Source organism: Stigmatopora nigra, chromosome 13 (genome assembly GCF_051989575.1).
Source record: "Stigmatopora nigra isolate UIUO_SnigA chromosome 13, RoL_Snig_1.1, whole genome shotgun sequence".
Taxonomy (NCBI): Eukaryota; Metazoa; Chordata; class Actinopteri; order Syngnathiformes; family Syngnathidae; genus Stigmatopora; species Stigmatopora nigra.
Window position 1 is genome coordinate 1,323,814 of NC_135520.1, and position 17,129 is coordinate 1,340,942.

General features: G+C 44.6%; 2 protein-coding genes across 3 annotated transcripts; both read right to left on the reverse strand.

The window, feature by feature from the left end:
• Positions 1–88: 88 nt before the first annotated feature.
• On the reverse strand, positions 89–11,340 carry trip11 (thyroid hormone receptor interactor 11). Its single transcript, XM_077731521.1, has 18 exons — positions 11,214–11,340; positions 10,431–10,507; positions 10,150–10,260; positions 9,735–10,028; positions 9,573–9,641; positions 9,286–9,451; positions 8,911–9,197; positions 8,542–8,796; positions 6,393–8,393; positions 6,005–6,145; positions 5,750–5,943; positions 5,507–5,670; positions 4,976–5,079; positions 4,814–4,913; positions 4,448–4,529; positions 3,337–3,451; positions 1,530–1,640; positions 89–1,459 (listed from the first exon to the last, which is right to left on the reverse strand). The coding sequence occupies exons 1-18, from the start codon at positions 11,338–11,340 to the stop codon at positions 1,154–1,156; spliced, it is 4,704 nt and encodes a 1,567-aa protein (XP_077587647.1). The 3' UTR covers positions 89–1,153.
• A 620-nt stretch (positions 11,341–11,960) lies between these two features.
• On the reverse strand, positions 11,961–17,009 carry golga5 (golgin A5). Of its 2 annotated transcripts, none has more exons than XM_077731146.1 (13): positions 16,810–17,009; positions 15,770–16,369; positions 15,443–15,655; positions 15,067–15,286; positions 14,881–15,004; positions 14,556–14,759; positions 13,992–14,162; positions 13,790–13,921; positions 13,623–13,721; positions 13,163–13,388; positions 12,974–13,073; positions 12,824–12,887; positions 11,961–12,256 (listed from the first exon to the last, which is right to left on the reverse strand). In XM_077731146.1, the coding sequence occupies exons 2-13, from the start codon at positions 16,362–16,364 to the stop codon at positions 12,176–12,178; spliced, it is 2,229 nt and encodes a 742-aa protein (XP_077587272.1). In that variant the 5' UTR covers positions 16,365–16,369; positions 16,810–17,009; the 3' UTR covers positions 11,961–12,175. The 2 variants fall into 2 exon arrangements, with proteins under 2 accessions (XP_077587272.1, XP_077587271.1); XM_077731145.1 differs by having other exon boundaries at positions 15,770–16,372.
• Positions 17,010–17,129: the final 120 nt, after the last annotated feature.

The following is a 17,129-nucleotide window of genomic DNA, read 5'->3' on the forward strand; positions in this document are numbered from 1 at the left end:
AAGATCACCCCCGCCTCCTTCCACAGCTGGATCCCATCAAACCAGGACCCCCTCCCTCCTTCATCCTGATTTAACACTAAGCCACCAGCAGGGGGCAGATGTACGTTTATTATAATATTTTTTTTCGGACCGTTTTTTTCCAATTTACAAAGAATAAATGTACAAACCGTCGTGTAAATATAAATATTTCTATGAGGATTTTTTTACACTTGATTATACAAGTTATTTTGCAGAAAATAACAGGCACTTGGATGGTTGGTCTCCCCTCTAGTGCCCATCATTAAAAAGGAAGGAAAAAAAGCAATCCCACCCAAATTGTATGTAATAGTAGCGTCGTTATGAGTCCAAAACGTCGCCGCCGCAGAATGTTTGGCAAGCGCCGTAGGCGACATTGTCGTAAAATGCAAAGTACAAAAAAAGGAGGGGGGGTTGGAAATGTTCGCAAGGTCACTTTGGTGGAGAAAAAAATTAAGTAACAGGGGAGGGGATGCTAATTATTCAAATAATGCCTTTTTGAGGTTGTTGTCCCATAGTTTTGTTAGCCTTGGCAAAGTGAAAGGAAGGAAATAAAATGCGGAAGAAATCCTTTGTTTTGGTTTCAAGCGGGGAACAAAATGGGACGTTTGATTTGTGGCTGTTGGATAAAGTCGCTTCCAAAAGTCCAGCCAAAGGTTTTTTAAAAAAGACGCTAGGTTTTCTTTCAGTCTTCCCTTTAGCTTTTTAGCCATTTAGCTTTTTAGCTATGTAGCTATTGAGCTATTTAGCTTTTGAGCTATTTAGCTTTTGAGCTATTTAGCTTTTGAGCTATTTAACTTTTGAGCTATTTAGCTTTTGAGCTATTTAGCTTTTGAGCTATTTAGCTTTTGAGCTATTTAGCTTTTGAGCTATTTAGCTTTTGAGCTATTTAGCTTTTGAGCTATTTAGCTTTCTTAGCTATTTTTCAGCTTTTGAGCTATTTAGCCTTTTAGCTTTTTAGCTTTTGAGCTATTTAGCTTTTAAGCTTCTTAGCTTCTGGCGCTAATTCAAGCTAGCTGGATTGCAAATGGGGGAAGGCGGGCCGTTCTCTCAATGGCTTTCTATCAGTGGCGACCATTTAAAAAAACAAAACAAAAAATGGCCTTCTCCTGGACGTCCATTTTGTTTAAACTGGGAATTACTGCTTGAGTAGGTCCTCCAAAACGGCGCCCCCTCGGGCCTCGGCCGAAACGGGCACGGGGGTGAAAGTGGGCAGAGCGTCCGAGATGGGTTTCATCAGCAGGTGTCCGCCGGGGGGGACGGAGCCGCCCTTCCCCGAGAGGGGTACGGCGGCCGAGCGCGGGGCCAGGAAGGGGTTGTTGGCGTTGCTGGCCGTTCTCCTGGAGGGCCCCGGGGGCGCCATATCCAGGACGGGGAGCTTGAGCGGGGGGAGCGACGGCGTGGATTCCGTTTCCAGGAACTTGACGAACATCTCCGAGAAAGACTGGAAACAAAACAAGGAGAATTTGACTCTGTTTTTAGTTTGGAGAAGCGTGGAAGGCGGAGTTTGTTACCGTGTTGAGGTGGTGTCCGGCGGCGGTGGGGGTCCGCCGAGGAGCGCTGCGGGGGCCGAGCCAGCTCGACACCCAGCCGCTAACGCCGCCCGCTACGTCCTCCTCCAGCATCTAGGAAACACGGGAAGAAGAAAAATAAGATAAGCACAAAAATTGTAACTATGAGTGCAATATTTCTCGGGCCACTAGAGGGAGCAGCACTTTGCGAACTACAAATAGTTATACCTCTATGTACAAATGCCTCTAGGAACAAAAAAGTTCAGTTTATAAATGCTTTTTATATGCAAATGAGTGTTTCGAGATATGAAAAATTAATTAAGAAATCATAAAATGTTGATTAATGTTGTGTTTGTTCTCTTTGTTCATTTTAAGACATTAATAAATCATTTTCTTACGTTCTCTCATTTTTGTGTATTTTATTATTTAAAAAAATTGGGACACTGACTCAAGAGTTTAGTTTTCGTTTTTTGGAACGAATTACAGAATTTATATATAATGTAAACCTCTACTTACAAATTTTTCAAGTTCTGGAAGCCTTTAACTTCATAAGTAGAGGTTATGACCCCGGAGTAAATACTAAGCAAACATTTCCTTGATAGTGAAACATTTCTTGTGGTTTTTAGCCTTGCCAAAAAAAAAAACAGCAAGATTTAAGATTTGTGGACTAGAGTGCGCGTGACAAAATGCGGGTGGGCAAACGAGCGCTGTTGTGTTGCAAGAGCCTCAAATAAATGTTGCTTTCCCCCATTTGGACCACATAATTAGATCCAGGGGGTATTTTTTTGCTGACTCCCCCCTTTTTTTGGGACATGGATCGCAGCTGGATGCACTTAGAACTCAGTGTGAACCCAAAACTTGAGCGGGAAGGAAGTGTCCGATTAAAAAGTAAAACATAATAAAGATCTGCTATGACAAAAGAGCATGGACATAATTTTTTTTTTTTTTGTCTTAGGGTCAGCCAATTGGTCAAATCTGTGTCCCTTTAGGACCTAAGAGGCTCCTCCCACACATTCTATTTCACACCAAAAAACAATTTTGGGTCAATTTTGTGTCTTTTAGAGCTAATTTAAATCTGTCAATGTATGTTTTCAGCTTTTTTTGTTATGTTTTATGGTAATTTTAGCTTATCATGGCTATTTTTAAGATTTATACTTTTTTTTGATGCATCAAGTTTGTATGAAGTATGAAGTTTAAAAATATATATTGCTTCAAGTTAATTTTTGTGTTTATACGACTTAAGCTTTTAATTATATTAGATTGCTGGACATTAAAAATGACATTTTCATACATGATCAGTCCTAAATGGTGGATATTTAAATACTATAATATATTTTTAGCGGTATAGAAGTCCAATATGTATTTTTTAATTTAGTTCAATGGTTGTGCAGATTTTTTTTTTTGAAATTTGACATCACAAATTCAACAAAATTTCAATAAAGCGGTTAAAACTTTGAAAAATGTGGTTGCTCAAATATTTTAATGCTAAAAAAATACTTCTGAACAACAAAATTTGCATTTTTGTTGTTGTTTATCATTAATTTGACAAAAAAAACTTATGGTTATATTGCGAAATGTCGTCATTTTAGCCTACAAATTAAACATTTGGCATTTAAGAGCAAAGCGACTGGCGTACAAAAAAAGACGGAGTGTACTTAAAGTAGCCACACCTTCCCATTTTGTTGTTTATGAATGCAAGGGCGTCGGAACATGAACACCTTGGCGTTAAACACAAGGCGTGTTATTGGCCTACAAGGCACTCATTCATTTGGAGGAAGAAAAATAAAACAGGCATCAATTCATTTCTGACCTTTTCCATGTCGTCTTGGTCCAGAGCCAGAACATTACCCATGAGCCTCAGCACGTCCGGGCGCTTGTTTCGGGGCGTGTGGAAGTAGCCTTGGAGCAAATTACGCATCAGGGCCCTAAAAGAGGGGGGGGGGGACACAATTGCAGTATAGTCAACAACCACCTTCTGTTCTGACAACCTTAACATTTATTTATTTGTATATATATATGTCTATGCTTGTAATATTTTGCCTTCTAATTTATAAGGTTTTACAATGGAAATGAATGGAATGTTTTCTGGACTAGATTAAAGTAGCAATGGAGAAAATTATGTCTTAAAAACACAGCATAACAAGCTGTTTTCACTCAAAGTGAAAAATAAAATACTTAACTCTCACTTGAGTAAAAAAAATGGAATCCCTGGCCAAACTACGGGAAAAAGAGTGCGGCCTATAGTCCAGAAAATACGTCACTTAATTTTCAATAAAAAAAATAGAATCCCTGGCCAAACTATGAGAAAAAGAGTGCGACCTATAGTCCAGAAAATACGTCACTTAATTTTCAATAAGCTCATTATTTGACCAAATATTTTAAATTTGAGCAAAACTGTAAAGTGTAAAAAATAGAATACATAACTCTCACTTTAGAGTAAAAAAAGGAAGCCCTGGCCAAACTACGGGAAAAAAGTGCAACCTATAGTCCAGAAAATACGTCAGTTAATTTTCAATTAAGATCATTATTTGACCAAATATTTTAAATTTGAGCAAAACTGTAAAGTATAAAAAATAGAATACATAACTCTCACTTTAGAGTAAAAAAAAAGAAGCCCTGGCCAAACTACGGAAAAAAAGTGCAACCTATAGTCCAGAAAATACGTCAGTTAATTTTCAATTAAGATCATTATTTGACCAAATATTTTAAATTTGAGCAAAACTGTAAAGTATAAAAAATAGAATACATAACTCTCACTTTAGAGTAAAAAAAAAGAAGCCCTGGCCAAACTACGGAAAAAAAGTGCAACCTATAGTCCAGAAAATACGTCAGTTAATTTTCAATTAAGATCATTATTTGACCAAATATTTTAAATTTGAGCAAAACTGTAGGAAATAAGGTCTAAATTCCATGTCACCCACTTGTCAATTTTGCCTTCGGTGCTGTTCAACAGGTTCATGAGTTTCTTCTGGGCCTCGTCCAACATCTCTTGCCTGACGTCCACTAAAACACACAAACATTAGCAATGAACAGACGTCGCCACAACAGCCAGACGCCACTTAGCTTAACATGCTACGTTCCATAAGTGGCAGTCAGATAAGAAACTGGCCAAAAAACACATGAGCTCACATATAGCTTTACAAAAACACTAAAATCTGTGTTATTTCCAGACAAGTGTTGTTTAAAGGAAGCGAGGTGGAGGGGAGTAGACGCCATGTTGGGAAAATTGGGCGCCAAAGTCAAATTTGTTGTTGTTTTTGTTGTCGTTTTTGTTGTTTTTTGCTCACCTTGTCGCTGGAGTTCCTCCATCTGCTCTTCCTTGAGGTCCAGCTGGTCGGCCAGGCGAGACGCCGATTCCAGAGCGGCGGTGGCTTCGTCCAAGTTGATCTGAAAAAAGAGGCGTTCTGACTCATCTGGCCTTCAGGTGGCGTCGACCGGATGAAAAGTACCTGAAGGGACGAGGCCTGATCTTGCAGCTTGTTTGCCTTCTTTTGCCACGCCTCTTTCTCCTTTCTTAGCTTGTCCAGTTCGGTTGAGTACATGGCTTTCTCCTCTAAAAGGAGGACAAATTATATAAAATAAATTAATTAAAATTGGGCATGTAGCATTTAAGCCGCACTTCCTAGCACACATAGTTTGGACATTTACCCTACAGCTTTAGTTATCTCAAAAAATATATATTCAATGACTTGTAGTATTTCCAAAATAATATTTAGAAAAGTAAATACCGCTATCAAAAGTTGAAATATTTCATATATAATATATTTAATGATTAAGAGTATAAAAAGTCGGGATTTGTGTCACAAAAAAAGAGCAAGATAAAAATAATTGAAAATGTCCATCAATTTGAAAATTTAAAAAAGGAAAATATCCAGATATTATAATTAAAAAATGTTAATTTCAAACGCAGTGGGTGAACTAAAATAATAATTTCTTTATCGTTGAAAAATACCATTTGTAAATTCTCATTTCGGCCTTACCTTGTTGAAACTGCTCTAGCACCATCTGCAGGTTAGAGAGTGAAACTGCATACTGCTTGACCTGCTCCTGTGAGGTCCTGAGCTGTAGGAGGGCGTCATCCCGCTGCTTGACCACGCCCCCCAGCTGCTCCTGCAGATACTCCACTTGCATGCTGGCTTGCTGACTATAGAAAAAAGTAATAATAATTAAATAAAAAGACATTTCAGTATTATCATTTCATCCATATGGCTTTGCCCTTTGACCTGGCACTCTCCACGGCGCCGGAGGACGTGGCCAGCCGCTCGTCCAGGTGGGCCACGCGTCGCCGAAGCTCCGTCTCGCGGTCCTCGGCGGCCAGGGCCTCCCTGGTGTACGAGTCTTCCATCTCCAGGAGGTGGTTGCGGAGCCTCTCCAGTTCCAGGTTGAGGCGCTGTTCCTTGTCGCGGACGTGCTGGAGCTATTGGATGAAATCATTTTGTTAATTGAGATCCAGTTTCGTGCTGGAAATGAAGATTTACCTCGGTTTGTAAAGCGGTGGACTCCATTTGTTTCTGCTTGAGGGCCATGATCACTTGGTCGCGTTCCTGCTGGAAGGCCACCGCTTTGTCCTGCATGGACTTGATTTCGTTCAGGAGTTGATTGAGTTCTCCGGAATTACCCTGTGTTGGAAATAGGACGACAGAATTGGCTTAAAATCCATAAAAAGACAAGTCAAATCGGTGGAAATTGGAGTTGGGGGCATATTCTGGTAGTTGGGTTGCCAGAATATTCAATAAAAATAAGTAAAAATGATTTAACTCTTCTGATCTCTACTGATTAGTTATAAAAAGCCAAAAAAGCTGGAATAGCAATTTGGCAACCACAGTAAATAGCATTTTAAAGGTCATTTTTGACAGGAAAACTCACCTGTTCTTTGTCTTTGAGCATCTTCTCCACCGTGGCGGCTTTGTCCCTCAGTGCGCCGAGTTCAAACTCCCGCTCCCTTAGCAACATGGACACCTGCATGTTGGTCTCCTGGAGCGCCCGGAACTCCGAGTCCTTCTCGCGCGAGTGCGCCGCCACCCGTTCGTTCTCGGCCTTCAGGGTCTGGGCGTCCATCTCCAGGATGAGGGCTCGTTCCTTCAAGTTGGTGACGGCCTGCTTGAGAACCTCATTGTCGCTCTCGCGGTTGCGCAGCGCTTCGGTGACGCGGTTCAGCTGGTCCCCTTTGCTCTTGATGAGAAGGTCTTTGTCCCGGACTGAGCTCTGCAGGGTCTCCAGGCTAGCTTGGAGTCTAAGGACCTCCTGGGCTTGGTTCCCCTCGGGGATGGGGTCGTTCTTCTGGACCGTTGGCCCCCTCTCCTGGTCCGTCTCGTCTTGAGCTCGTGGAATCTCGATCTGAAGGCGACCCAGGAGGAGATCCTTGGCGGCATTGAGCTGAACCAGGCCTTGGCGGACCGTAGCCAGCTCGTCGGTGACGTCGCCCAATCGTCGTTCCTTGCGCTGGTAGCTCTGGATCAGCTGGTCGTAGTCGTCGGACATCTTGGATCCGGCGTCGGCGTCTGCCAAGACCTGGTCTCGGAGTTGAACCAGCTCCTCCTGGAGCTGTCCGGACTCCTGCTGCATGTTCTTGACGGTGGTGATGACCTGCTGCTTCCACTCCTCCATCTTCTTGACCCGTTGCTTGAGGGCGTCGCGTTCCTTGAGTAGTTCCTCGAACTGGTTGCTGCTGACCCCGCCGGCGGCGGCGTCTCCGCCCGACGACTGCAACACGGTCACCAGCGTCTGGCACTTTTGCGTCAGGGCGTCGATCTCGATGTCCTTCTCGCGGATGATGCGCGAGAGGTTCTGGATGGTCTCCTTGAACATCTCCTGGTTGCCCGAAGGGTCACCAGAGTGGGAGAGGCGCTGGTTCTCCTGCTGGAGTTTGACGAGCGCCGCCTCCTTGCTGGCTACCACGTCCACCAGGCGGTGGTAGTCGGAACGGAGCTGGCTATTGTCCCGGGTCTTCTCGTTGAGCACGGCCAGGACCTGCTCCCTCTCCACGGCGAAGGCCTGGAGTTGCTGTTGCAGGAAGATGACATCCTGATTTGGGTTTTGGACTCCGCTCAATGTGACTCTTGCATGAAGCGCCTGGATTTCCAGATCCTTCTGGAGGACCACCTGGGACAACTTCCCCACCTGCTCACGAGATAGAGCTAACTGGTCCAACTCCCTGGTCAGGGACAAGTTCTCCTCATTGAGCTGGCTAATCTGCGTCTCCTTCTCCTTCATACCCTGGGCTAGCCGTTCCAGTTCCGCCTTGGAGAGGTCGTGCTTCTCGTTGCCGTTTTCTCGCTTCGTGGCGTCCATCTTGTCTAGGATGAGCCGGTCCTGTTCGGCCGGTTCCCGATGCTGATCTCGCAGACGTTCCAGCTCCTCCTTCAAGTGGCTGTTGTCCTCCTTCATGGCTGCAAGTTGGCGCTCCTTCTCCTCCAACGCCCGTCCAAGCGCTCCGGCTTCTTCTCGGATGTGGGCGTGGCTAGCCTCTACCTCGGCCACGTTTTGTTTCAGCTTCTGGGCCAAGGCGTCCTTCTCCATGCTTTCCTCTGCCATCTTCTCCACTCTTCCGGCAACCTCCATCAACTCCCCATTGTCCATCTTGAGCTGAAAGACCTCTGACGTGGCTTTCTCCAGCTCCCGTCGGAGGTCCAAAAGTTCTCCGTCATCCTTCTTCGAGGCTTCTTTAAGGGTCATTTGGTTCTTCAACTCATGGAGGTTGGCCTCCAACTGTTGCTTGCTCACGTGGAGGTCATTGAGGGCATAGGCACTCTGGCTTAGTTGCTCTTTCTGAGTCTCCAGGTGGCGCTCCAGTTCTTTTTTCTGTTCTTTGGTGGCCACGAGTTCGGCTTCGGCACTCTTGAGCTGATCTTTGGTGGAGATCAGATGCTGGAGGAAGAAGAAGAGTAGAAGAACAAATCAGGACGAGCCAGTGAAAGTGTCCATTTCCTGGAAATACTGGCTTTTATTTTTAGAGCACAAATAGGGCTTATATGCGAGAAAATACGTTGAATTTTGACAAAAAGTTGGGTCATACCTGCGTGGCGTCCTGATTTTGTCGGTCCAGCTCCTCTAGCTCATTCAACAGGGTGTCGCGTTCCTCTTGCGTGGCCTTCAGGGTCTTCTCTCGACTCTCTAGCGCCACCCTCAGGTCTTCCGCCGATTGGCCGTCGGCTTCTCCATGGGCGGTCTTTTTTAGCTCCAGGTTCCGGTTCTCTTCTCTTAGTTTGCTGATGATAGTGTTGAGCTCCAAGATCTCAGCATGCTCCACTTCTTCCTCGGTTTTTGCCTGCTTTGAGAAAACAGTGTCAGTGGCTCCCGAGCCGCATGTGGCACTTTGCTTCTTGGTCAATGTGGCCCCCGCCCAGGCCCAAAAGTTTGCCCAGCTAACTTGTTAGTAGCGTACCTCAAGCAGGTCTTTAAGTCGGTCCACTTCATTTTGGGAGGTGGCAAGGTCATTCCTCAGGACTTGGATTTCCCGCTCTTGCTGGACTTTGCTAAGCGCCTTGCCCTCCTGCTCCCTTACACGTTCCTGAAGCTCCTCCACGGAAGACTGCAGCCGGGCGTAGTTCCGCAGTAGCGCTTGGTTCTCCTCCCGGGCGTCGTCCCTCTCCAAACGCAGTTGGGCAGACTCCTCAGAGGGAGGAGCCTCTACGGCGGTTTGAATCTCTTCGGGGGGACGGGATGAGGGAGCTGAGTGGGGGTATTCGGATTAGTTATGGGGAAATTTGGAGGACATTTTGTCCCCTGAGATAGTAGGTTTGGTTTTTTTTTTATTCACCGTTCTGAAGGTGCTCTTCCAGTTCCTCGATTCGCTCCTCGTACTCCTTCAGCTCCTCCTGGTGGCAGCGGATGAGGTCGGACATTTTTTGGCGTTGGACGTCTTGCAGGGTGGCCATTTGGTGCTGGTGCTCGTCCACTTGTCGGATTAGCTCGTCACGGAGCTCCTGAGAAATAGGAGAAAAAAATGGAAATAAAAATAAAATGTGTCATTTATTGACAGTGCGCCTTATAATATGGTGCGCCTTGTATTCATGAAAATACAGTAAATGGTCAGTTTTGCATTACCTCCACTGTTCTTTGGAGCTTGAGAATCTCCGCCTTCTCCGTGTTAGCTCCGCCCTCAGCTGTCGATGCCTAATAAAAAGCAATTTTAAGGTGGTTAATTCAAGATTTTTTTATTTTATTTTTTTTAACTAACGACCAATCAGATCCATCAGTCAATTTTACCTGAGACACACGCCTCCAGTGCGTAAGCTCCGCCTCCATCCGCAACACCTCATTGGACAGCCGGTTGATCTCCTGCTGGGACCAGATGACCTCGCCCAGGTCCATGTCGTCACCGCCAAAGCCGTGGTGGGACGCGGGGGGTCGGGATAGGAAGGAGGAAGAAGCCCCAGAGGCGGACGCCATGCCTACAGTCGGCGGGGCGGGGCTGGCGGACGCTCGCTGGGCGGAGCGTTGGAGATTCTGGACGTCCTCCTGGAGGCCGCTTTGACGGGCTTTCAGGTGACTGATTTCCACCTGGAGGACATTAACAGACAAGTTTTCATTTTCTGAACAGTCGTGTTTAGGTATTAGACGTTCAATGCAGTTTGACCGGGAGGGTTGACAACGAGGGTTCGAACCCCATCAAACCACGTACGTCTTTCCGTTGTAGAAGCGCCCTGTATTCGTCCGACTGCTGCTTGTTTTGAATCTCCGACGCCTCCAGTTTTTCTTCCAGCTCGGCCTGGAGCTTTTTCAACCGGTCACACTGGCAATAAAAACAAAAACAAACAGATTAAAGAAAATGACTTCCGTATGAAATGTTTGTCACGGCTAAGCAAACGGACTACATGCTACACATTCTTTTTGCCGTGATGATTATCTCATGGCTATTTTTTTAGCCTTTTTATGGGTCAAAAGTCAAATAAAGAATCCAACCTCAAATTTGGACGAGGAAAGGGCCGCCTCCGTATCCGCCAGCTTGGAATTGGACAACTGCAGCTCCGTGGCGGCGTCTTACAAAGTCAAAAGAGGAAGAAAAAAAATCACTTAGTGGAACTGTTTTTTTTTCCTGCACAGAAATAAATATATCTCTTAAGTGTGTGTCTTGCATTTCCAGAATGGAAACCAACATTCACAATCTCACATGACAAGCCATTAACAGGCGCATATTGACAAAATATCCATTTTTGCATTGAAGTTGTCTTTTCTAAATATATATTTATATTTATAATTATGTGTTATTACTGTTGTACTCTACATAAAAAAAACATTTCGTACAGGAGAGGGTTTTTCAACGTACGTTTGGTCTAAAAATGTTTTTTCCCTAAGAAAGCAACATTTTTTATACATATTTTATATTTTCATTAAATCATTCTATTTTACAGAAAAAAAATGTGGAGATTAAAAGACCACTTATGTAAAGCCCATTAGTTGACCTTGCATGTGAGTAAATAATCTATACTATATGACTAGGCAGACATGTCACGTGACCCGGAAGACTTTGACAGCCAATTAAGTGGCACAGCTGGTGCAGTATGCTGTTGATTAGCACGTTGACAGAAACTAGTAAACAACGAGGTGACAAAATTAGACATATTTTAGCTGTAATTACATAGTCAAGCACAAAACACGGTTATAAACGTCGATAGTCGACTTAGTTGTGTAAATAATGTAAATAAGTGCCATATTGACGAGGATGTGGCGGCGACGGCGACTCACCTCCGACTTCCTCCACTCCCTCCAGCAACATATCTTTGGTAAAGTTGGAGAGTTGCCCGGTGAAGGACGACAAGCTCCCTCCAACCTGTCCGAGGCCGGACCCAAGTCCCCCGAGCCAAGAAGACATGTTTTGGGGTGTCTCGCCGACCACACGGCCAAAATCAAAACAAAAAACGGGGTCGTACGGGGAGGGCGAGTGGAAAAGGGGGGGAGCTAGCTTAGCCTAGCTTCGCTTACCCAGCGACCTAGCTCATTCGGGTAAAGCTTATTACACAATAATTAGAGAATATCTCGTCTTCTAATAACTTACTTTAGGAAAAGGGAGGGGAAATGTTGCTCGTTGGCTTCATGAGACTGCCAACTCGGCTGCAGCAGCCATTATCGGACCGGTTGGCTTCAGGTGTGACGTGGAGGAAGCGCAGTGCATTGTGGGAGTTGACATGAGACAAATATTTTTTAAAGGGCCAGCGAGCACGTGGAAGGAGGAATGACAGGGTTAGGCATTAGTACAATAACAATAACAAAACATCTTTTTCCCATTCTTTTTACATTCTTTTCTTTGAGGATCTTATACGGCTCGAGGAACTATTCATTTCCCTTTTAATCTGAAAAAAAAAAATACAAAATAGAAATAGTTAGCGCAAAAATTTGATAATTTTGCCCATTGATACAGTAATAAACAGCACATTAAATTACATGAACGTCTTGTACTAGACATTTTCCAAACAAAACAGCTAAAGCGATGGCTCATCTTTAAGTCTTTTATTAAAATACTCTTTTTACATTGGTAAATATCATCTGTCAAGAACAGGTGCCTTTCACCCTCAAAGATCATGAGACCTGAATAAAGTAACTTTTGCTTGGAACAAACTGCCATTGTCAGTTATTGGACGTCTGTATGTGCAAAAACAAAACAAAAAGATCTGATACCCGTACACTTGGGCTACCGGTGCCATTTTGACCTAGCCTCCATCAGGGTGGGCTTCGTGCATTTCTGGCGAGTAAGTCAGGAGCACAATCATCACCCAAAGATGCAAGACCACCTGCCACAACAATCAGGTCGAGAAGTTATGGTCTGGAATGGAATTTTCATCTGTACTACAATCCTCACTAAAGCAGGGGGTGGAAAACTAAAGCTCTAAAGCCACATGTGGCTCTTTAGATGGTTGCATATGCTAACCTGGTTATTTGTTTGTGGTTGTTATTATTTGTACATTACACAGTGGGGCTTTTACATCTTATACTTGTATAATGATAATAAAGCATGCAAATCAGAATTAGATTCCTTCTAAATTATTTTCATTGTTTAGCAAGTGTTGCAATATCGTTTGATTATCATTTTGTCAATATAGTTCTAGAGTTGAGGGACTTTTTGACCAAAAAAATGCACAAATTTTCATCTATCTTGACTTGTAAAGTGTGTTTTTTTAATTCTGACTTTAAATTCTATTCTCTTAAATTATAACATTTAAAAATATAAAGTTTTTGCTTCTGTCTACCAAAAAGGTTCCCACCCCTGCACTAAATTTAAATAAACATGCAAAAAAATCTTTAAATATAACCAAAAAAAGTAATTTCTACGATATAATAAATTTTTAATAAATACTCACCATATACAAGATGACAAAAATCCGGGCCATGGGATATCGCCGTAAAAAGATCCCAAGTCTGATGCTAAAACAAGACAAAAACAAACAAGAGCCAATAAATAAACAAATCCTCAACTAGCGGCTAACGTAGCTAACCAGTGTCACGTTTACCTGAATCGGTCAATGGTGCCGGCTGCCTTTTGCACTTTCCCGTACATGCCGGAAGCGTCTTCGTGGTTGAAAAGCACCGGCATGTTTCTTTGCCGGGCCCCTAAAAGGTTGAAAAAATAATAATAATAATAAAGTGTTAAAATATGCTAACTTTCTGGATCCACCATGGCGAGCCGGAAATGCGCTTGCCGGGTCCTTCGACGGCGCTCATGTTGATGGACGGCCCCCCGGCGCTGGGACCGCCCTGTGCCTTTTTGAGCTGTTGCTCCAAACGTTCCAACTGGAAGACCAGGGAGTTTTTTTCCGTGCCCAGGGCCTCCAACGTGGTCTGCTTCTGGATCAAAGTCTCGGTCAGTTGGTGGAGGCGGTTCTCCAGCTCTGATTGGCTGCTGCTGCTCAGGGTCTTGTTGGTCAACTAAAGGAAAAAAAAATATTAATAAAAGGTGAGACATGATGTCAAGACATTCATTCAGTTGCAAATTTGTATAATATAAAAAAATATATAGATAAAAATAGGTCTATGAGGAGAGTCATACATACAAAAATAATCAATATATTAAATAGAAACTTCTGAAAAATAGGGTCATTAAACATGGAAGAAAAAGAAAAAACATTGAATTTGTAAGCAATGGCGATAGGCCACACCCACCTGATTCCTTAATTTTTGAATTTCATCCTCCCGGTCTTTAATCCGGCTCTGCAAAGTGCCTTTTGTGCGATGGTGCTCTTCCTCGGCGTACTGCAGCTCCTGTGAACATCTCGACCAATCAAACGCGCCGCCAGGGCCGCCATGGTACGAGCTTTCCTCCCTCCCACCTGCTTGTGTCGCTCCACCTCGGCTTCCAGCTCCCGCCGGACGTGATTGGCCGTGGCGGCCGCCCGTTCCTCGAAGTGCGCCGCCTGCTGGCGCCAGCTTTCCGCTTCGGCCAGGGACTGGCTCTCCGAATCCTGAGGACGGACGGGATGGAAACCAGGAAAGAGCGGCTGGAAAGGTCCGCCCCTCTTTTGTGTGGCTCACCTGCAATTCTGTCCGGAGGGAGTGCAGTTGTCCTTGCAGTTTTTGGATCTCCTCTCGGTGGAGCTCCTTCTCGTGGCGCAGCTCCTCCAACTCCAGGGCGACCGATCCGCTGCCGTCCAGGGTGTCCAAGCTGGAGCCTTCCTTCAAGCTGCTGATCAGCTTCTCTTTGGACTTGAAAATGTAAAAGAAAATTAGAAGTATAGTGTAAAGTTAGATTCAACTTATTTTTGAGTGAATCTGCATTTTAATCCAAGTTCATTTCAATTTTTTTTGTGTTATGTTTCGAGCAAAAAGTCTCTCCGTCTAATTTTAGAACTATTTAACATATTTTAGTAGTATTTTACATATTTTAGTACTGTTAAAAAATTGTAGTACTGTCAAACATATTGTAGTACTGTTGAACAAATTGTAGTACTGTTGAACAAATTGTAGTACTGTTGAACAAATTGTAGTACTGTTGAACAAATTGTAGTACTGTTGAACAAATTGTAGTACTATACTGTATTGGTATATTATTACTGCATAGTGGAAACCTAAAGGAAAGCAACAGTCGACCAGGCTTACTTGTAGGATGCGGGAGGCCTTATGTTTGTATTCCTGCAATTCTTGTTTGGCGCTCTCGGCGGCGTTTTTGGCGCTCCTCAGCTGCTGCTGTAGACCGTCGGCTCGGAGTTTGTCCTCGGAGGCGCGACGCTCCGCCGCCGTCAAAGCCTCGGCCAGGCTCTGCCGTTCGCTCTCCAGCCGTGACTGGCGGCCGGCGTATTCGCTCTGGGAAAACAAAATGGCTGACGTTAGGGAAAAGGGAGAGTGGCTTCCATTGGTAAGTTTCAGTGTGGATTTTCACATTTTTAGGAACTTAGAAAATTGTTTTTAAGAGTGTAGGGCTGACCTGCATTTGTCGATAGTTGTCCTCTCCTCTCCTGATGTTTTGCTCCGCCTCCCGCAGCCTTTCCTGCGTGCTTTCCAGAGCTTGGGAATGCAACGTGCTGCCTTCCGTCTGGTCCTCTAAGATCCTAAATATCCAAGATGGCTGTCATTACCCAGATAAACACAAAAACAAAACAATAGTTTGTACCTGGATTTTTCCTCCTGCGCCTCCTCCAGCGCTACGCTCCGGCTCCTCAGCAGTTGGTCGGCCTCGTCCAATCGGACCTTGAGCACGGCCAGCTGCCCGTCCTTGGCGTCCAGCGCCTGGTTCAGGTCGTCCACCTGGGAGCGCATGCCTCGCAGGGCGCGCTCGCTCTGGGACCGGTCGCCGTCGCGTTCGTCGACACGCTGGCGTGCTCGCTTCAGTTCTGTAGGAATGACGCAATTAATATTTTTTTTTATTTATAGTTGTACCTCTACTTACGAAATTAATTGGTTCCAAGACTTTTCGTAATGTGAAAATTTCGTAAGTAGAGGTGTACTTTCTATGTAAATTCTATGATTTGTTCCATATTGCGACTTGCCTTCTTGCGTTTCCTTTGATCTCTGAATGATGGACGCCATTTCCTGGTTGAGGGAGGCCACCTCACGACGTAGGAGTTGGTTCTCCAGACGTAGGCTGGAGAGAACTTGGCCCCGCCCCTCCTCGGAGGGAGCGTTCGACTCCCGTCGGCCAGAATCTTGAGGGTTAGATGACCCGGAGTCCAAATTCTCACTTGAATCTGAATTGGCTGAGACTGCAAAAATCAAACTAACGTTAGACTTTTGACTTTGATTCATTACTTTTGTCTTTAGCTTAAAAAAAAATGGTGTTCTTAAGCGAGGAAATCTTTTTTTTTTTGTTTCCCTACCTTGGATTTGCTCTTCCCTAGAGTTCTCCTCAGACGCTTCCATTCCGTGAGTGGACGGCGAGTCGAGCTCAGGCACCCCGGACGCCTCGTCACGCAGAGTTGGCTTGGACGGGAGCGACGGGTCGGCGCCTGGGGGCGCGGAGGTCGCCGTTTTAGCGTCCGCCACCCCCGCTTTCACGTTGGAGTCCCGCCTGGAGTCGCGGCGTACGCCAACCGGCGGCTCTGAACTGTTCAAGAAGTCAAAGAGCATGTCATCGTCCACATCGTGCGTGCTCTTTTTGCGCTTCACAAAGCCAGAGGAGGCGGAGGAAGAGGGCGGGGCCTTGGGAGTTCTGCCCAGCGACGGCTTGTGGGTTGGAATGGTGGCCGGGGGGGCAGACTTCTTGATGTTGCCAGCCGCCGAGGATATGAAGCTGGACGCGTGGTGAGACGTGTCGCCAAGCTCCGCCTTGTATTCCGTGGCGCCGTCGTCGTCAAAGTACGACGCCAAGTGGGAGGTTTTGCTCTGACTTTTGCTCAAGGCCGTGGCAGCGCCTTGGTCGACTTGATTCAGGAAGTTTTCCGCTTTGCCGGCAAACTCGGTAAACCAGGACATTTTGCCTGCTGATGGGAAAGAAAAGGAATATTAATGGCAACATAATTTGGAGTACTGTGACACCATGTCCTCAATTAGCTAATGCTAATAATTTGAGACAAAATGAGTTATTCATTCATTGACTGGGATGATGGGGCTCATCTCAAATGATTAACAAATAAAAACAGATTTTAATACCAAAATTAAACCAGTTTCAGGTAGAACTACAGATTAATCTTGCAATCACTTAAGTATATTTCCCATAATTTAAGGTACAGTGAACCACGAATTTGCAGGGGATCAGATTAAACGGTGACTCTGACAAAGGTCATTTACATTACAGTGATGATAAACTTTAAATGAGGTCTCGTAAAAAATAAACAAGTCTGAAGCATTGGCCGAACTTGAAAAGTGAGCTTTTAGGCTACCAGTTAGCTGTGCAGCTCAAGCTATTCTACTTACTTACCGTTTAAAATGACGTCCAAATGTCAAAAAACCTCCGCTAACATCGAGCTATTTCCACGGTTCCAAGTGACCACGTGAGGGTGATGTCGTTTACGTACAAATAAACAAATGACATGATATAAACTGTGAAAATGAGGGAGAAACAATAACAAATCTCTACGTGGACCAGGAAGACAGCTGAGGACCCCGGAACTTAGGTAGCTAAAAAGTGCCTGCCGATTAAAAAGAAATCATTGTTAATACGTACTCAAGGGAAAATAAAGGAATATAATTTTGAAACAGAAAAAGCTCGCATGTTCAGAAATAAATACAAAAATGATG

Excerpts from the sequence above, each read along its gene's own strand:
- trip11 (XM_077731521.1), bottom strand. The coding sequence starts at position 11,340 with ATGTCTTCTTGGCTCGGGGGACTTGGGTCCGGCCTCGGACAGGTTGGA. Across the intron at positions 9,452-9,572 it reads AGCTCCAAAGAACAGTGGAG|GAGCTCCGTGACGAGCTAAT; the intron begins GTAATGCAAAAC and ends CCTATTTCTCAG. Across the intron at positions 9,198-9,285 it reads GGAAGAGCACCTTCAGAACG|CTCCCTCATCCCGTCCCCCC; the intron begins GTGAATAAAAAA and ends ACCCCCACTCAG.
- golga5 (XM_077731146.1), bottom strand. The coding sequence starts at position 16,364 with ATGTCCTGGTTTACCGAGTTTGCCGGCAAAGCGGAAAACTTCCTGAAT. Across the intron at positions 13,722-13,789 it reads AGGTGGAGCGACACAAGCAG|GAGCTGCAGTACGCCGAGGA; the intron begins GTGGGAGGGAGG and ends AGATGTTCACAG. Across the intron at positions 13,074-13,162 it reads GAGCGCCGTCGAAGGACCCG|GGGCCCGGCAAAGAAACATG; the intron begins GCAAGCGCATTT and ends TCAACCTTTTAG.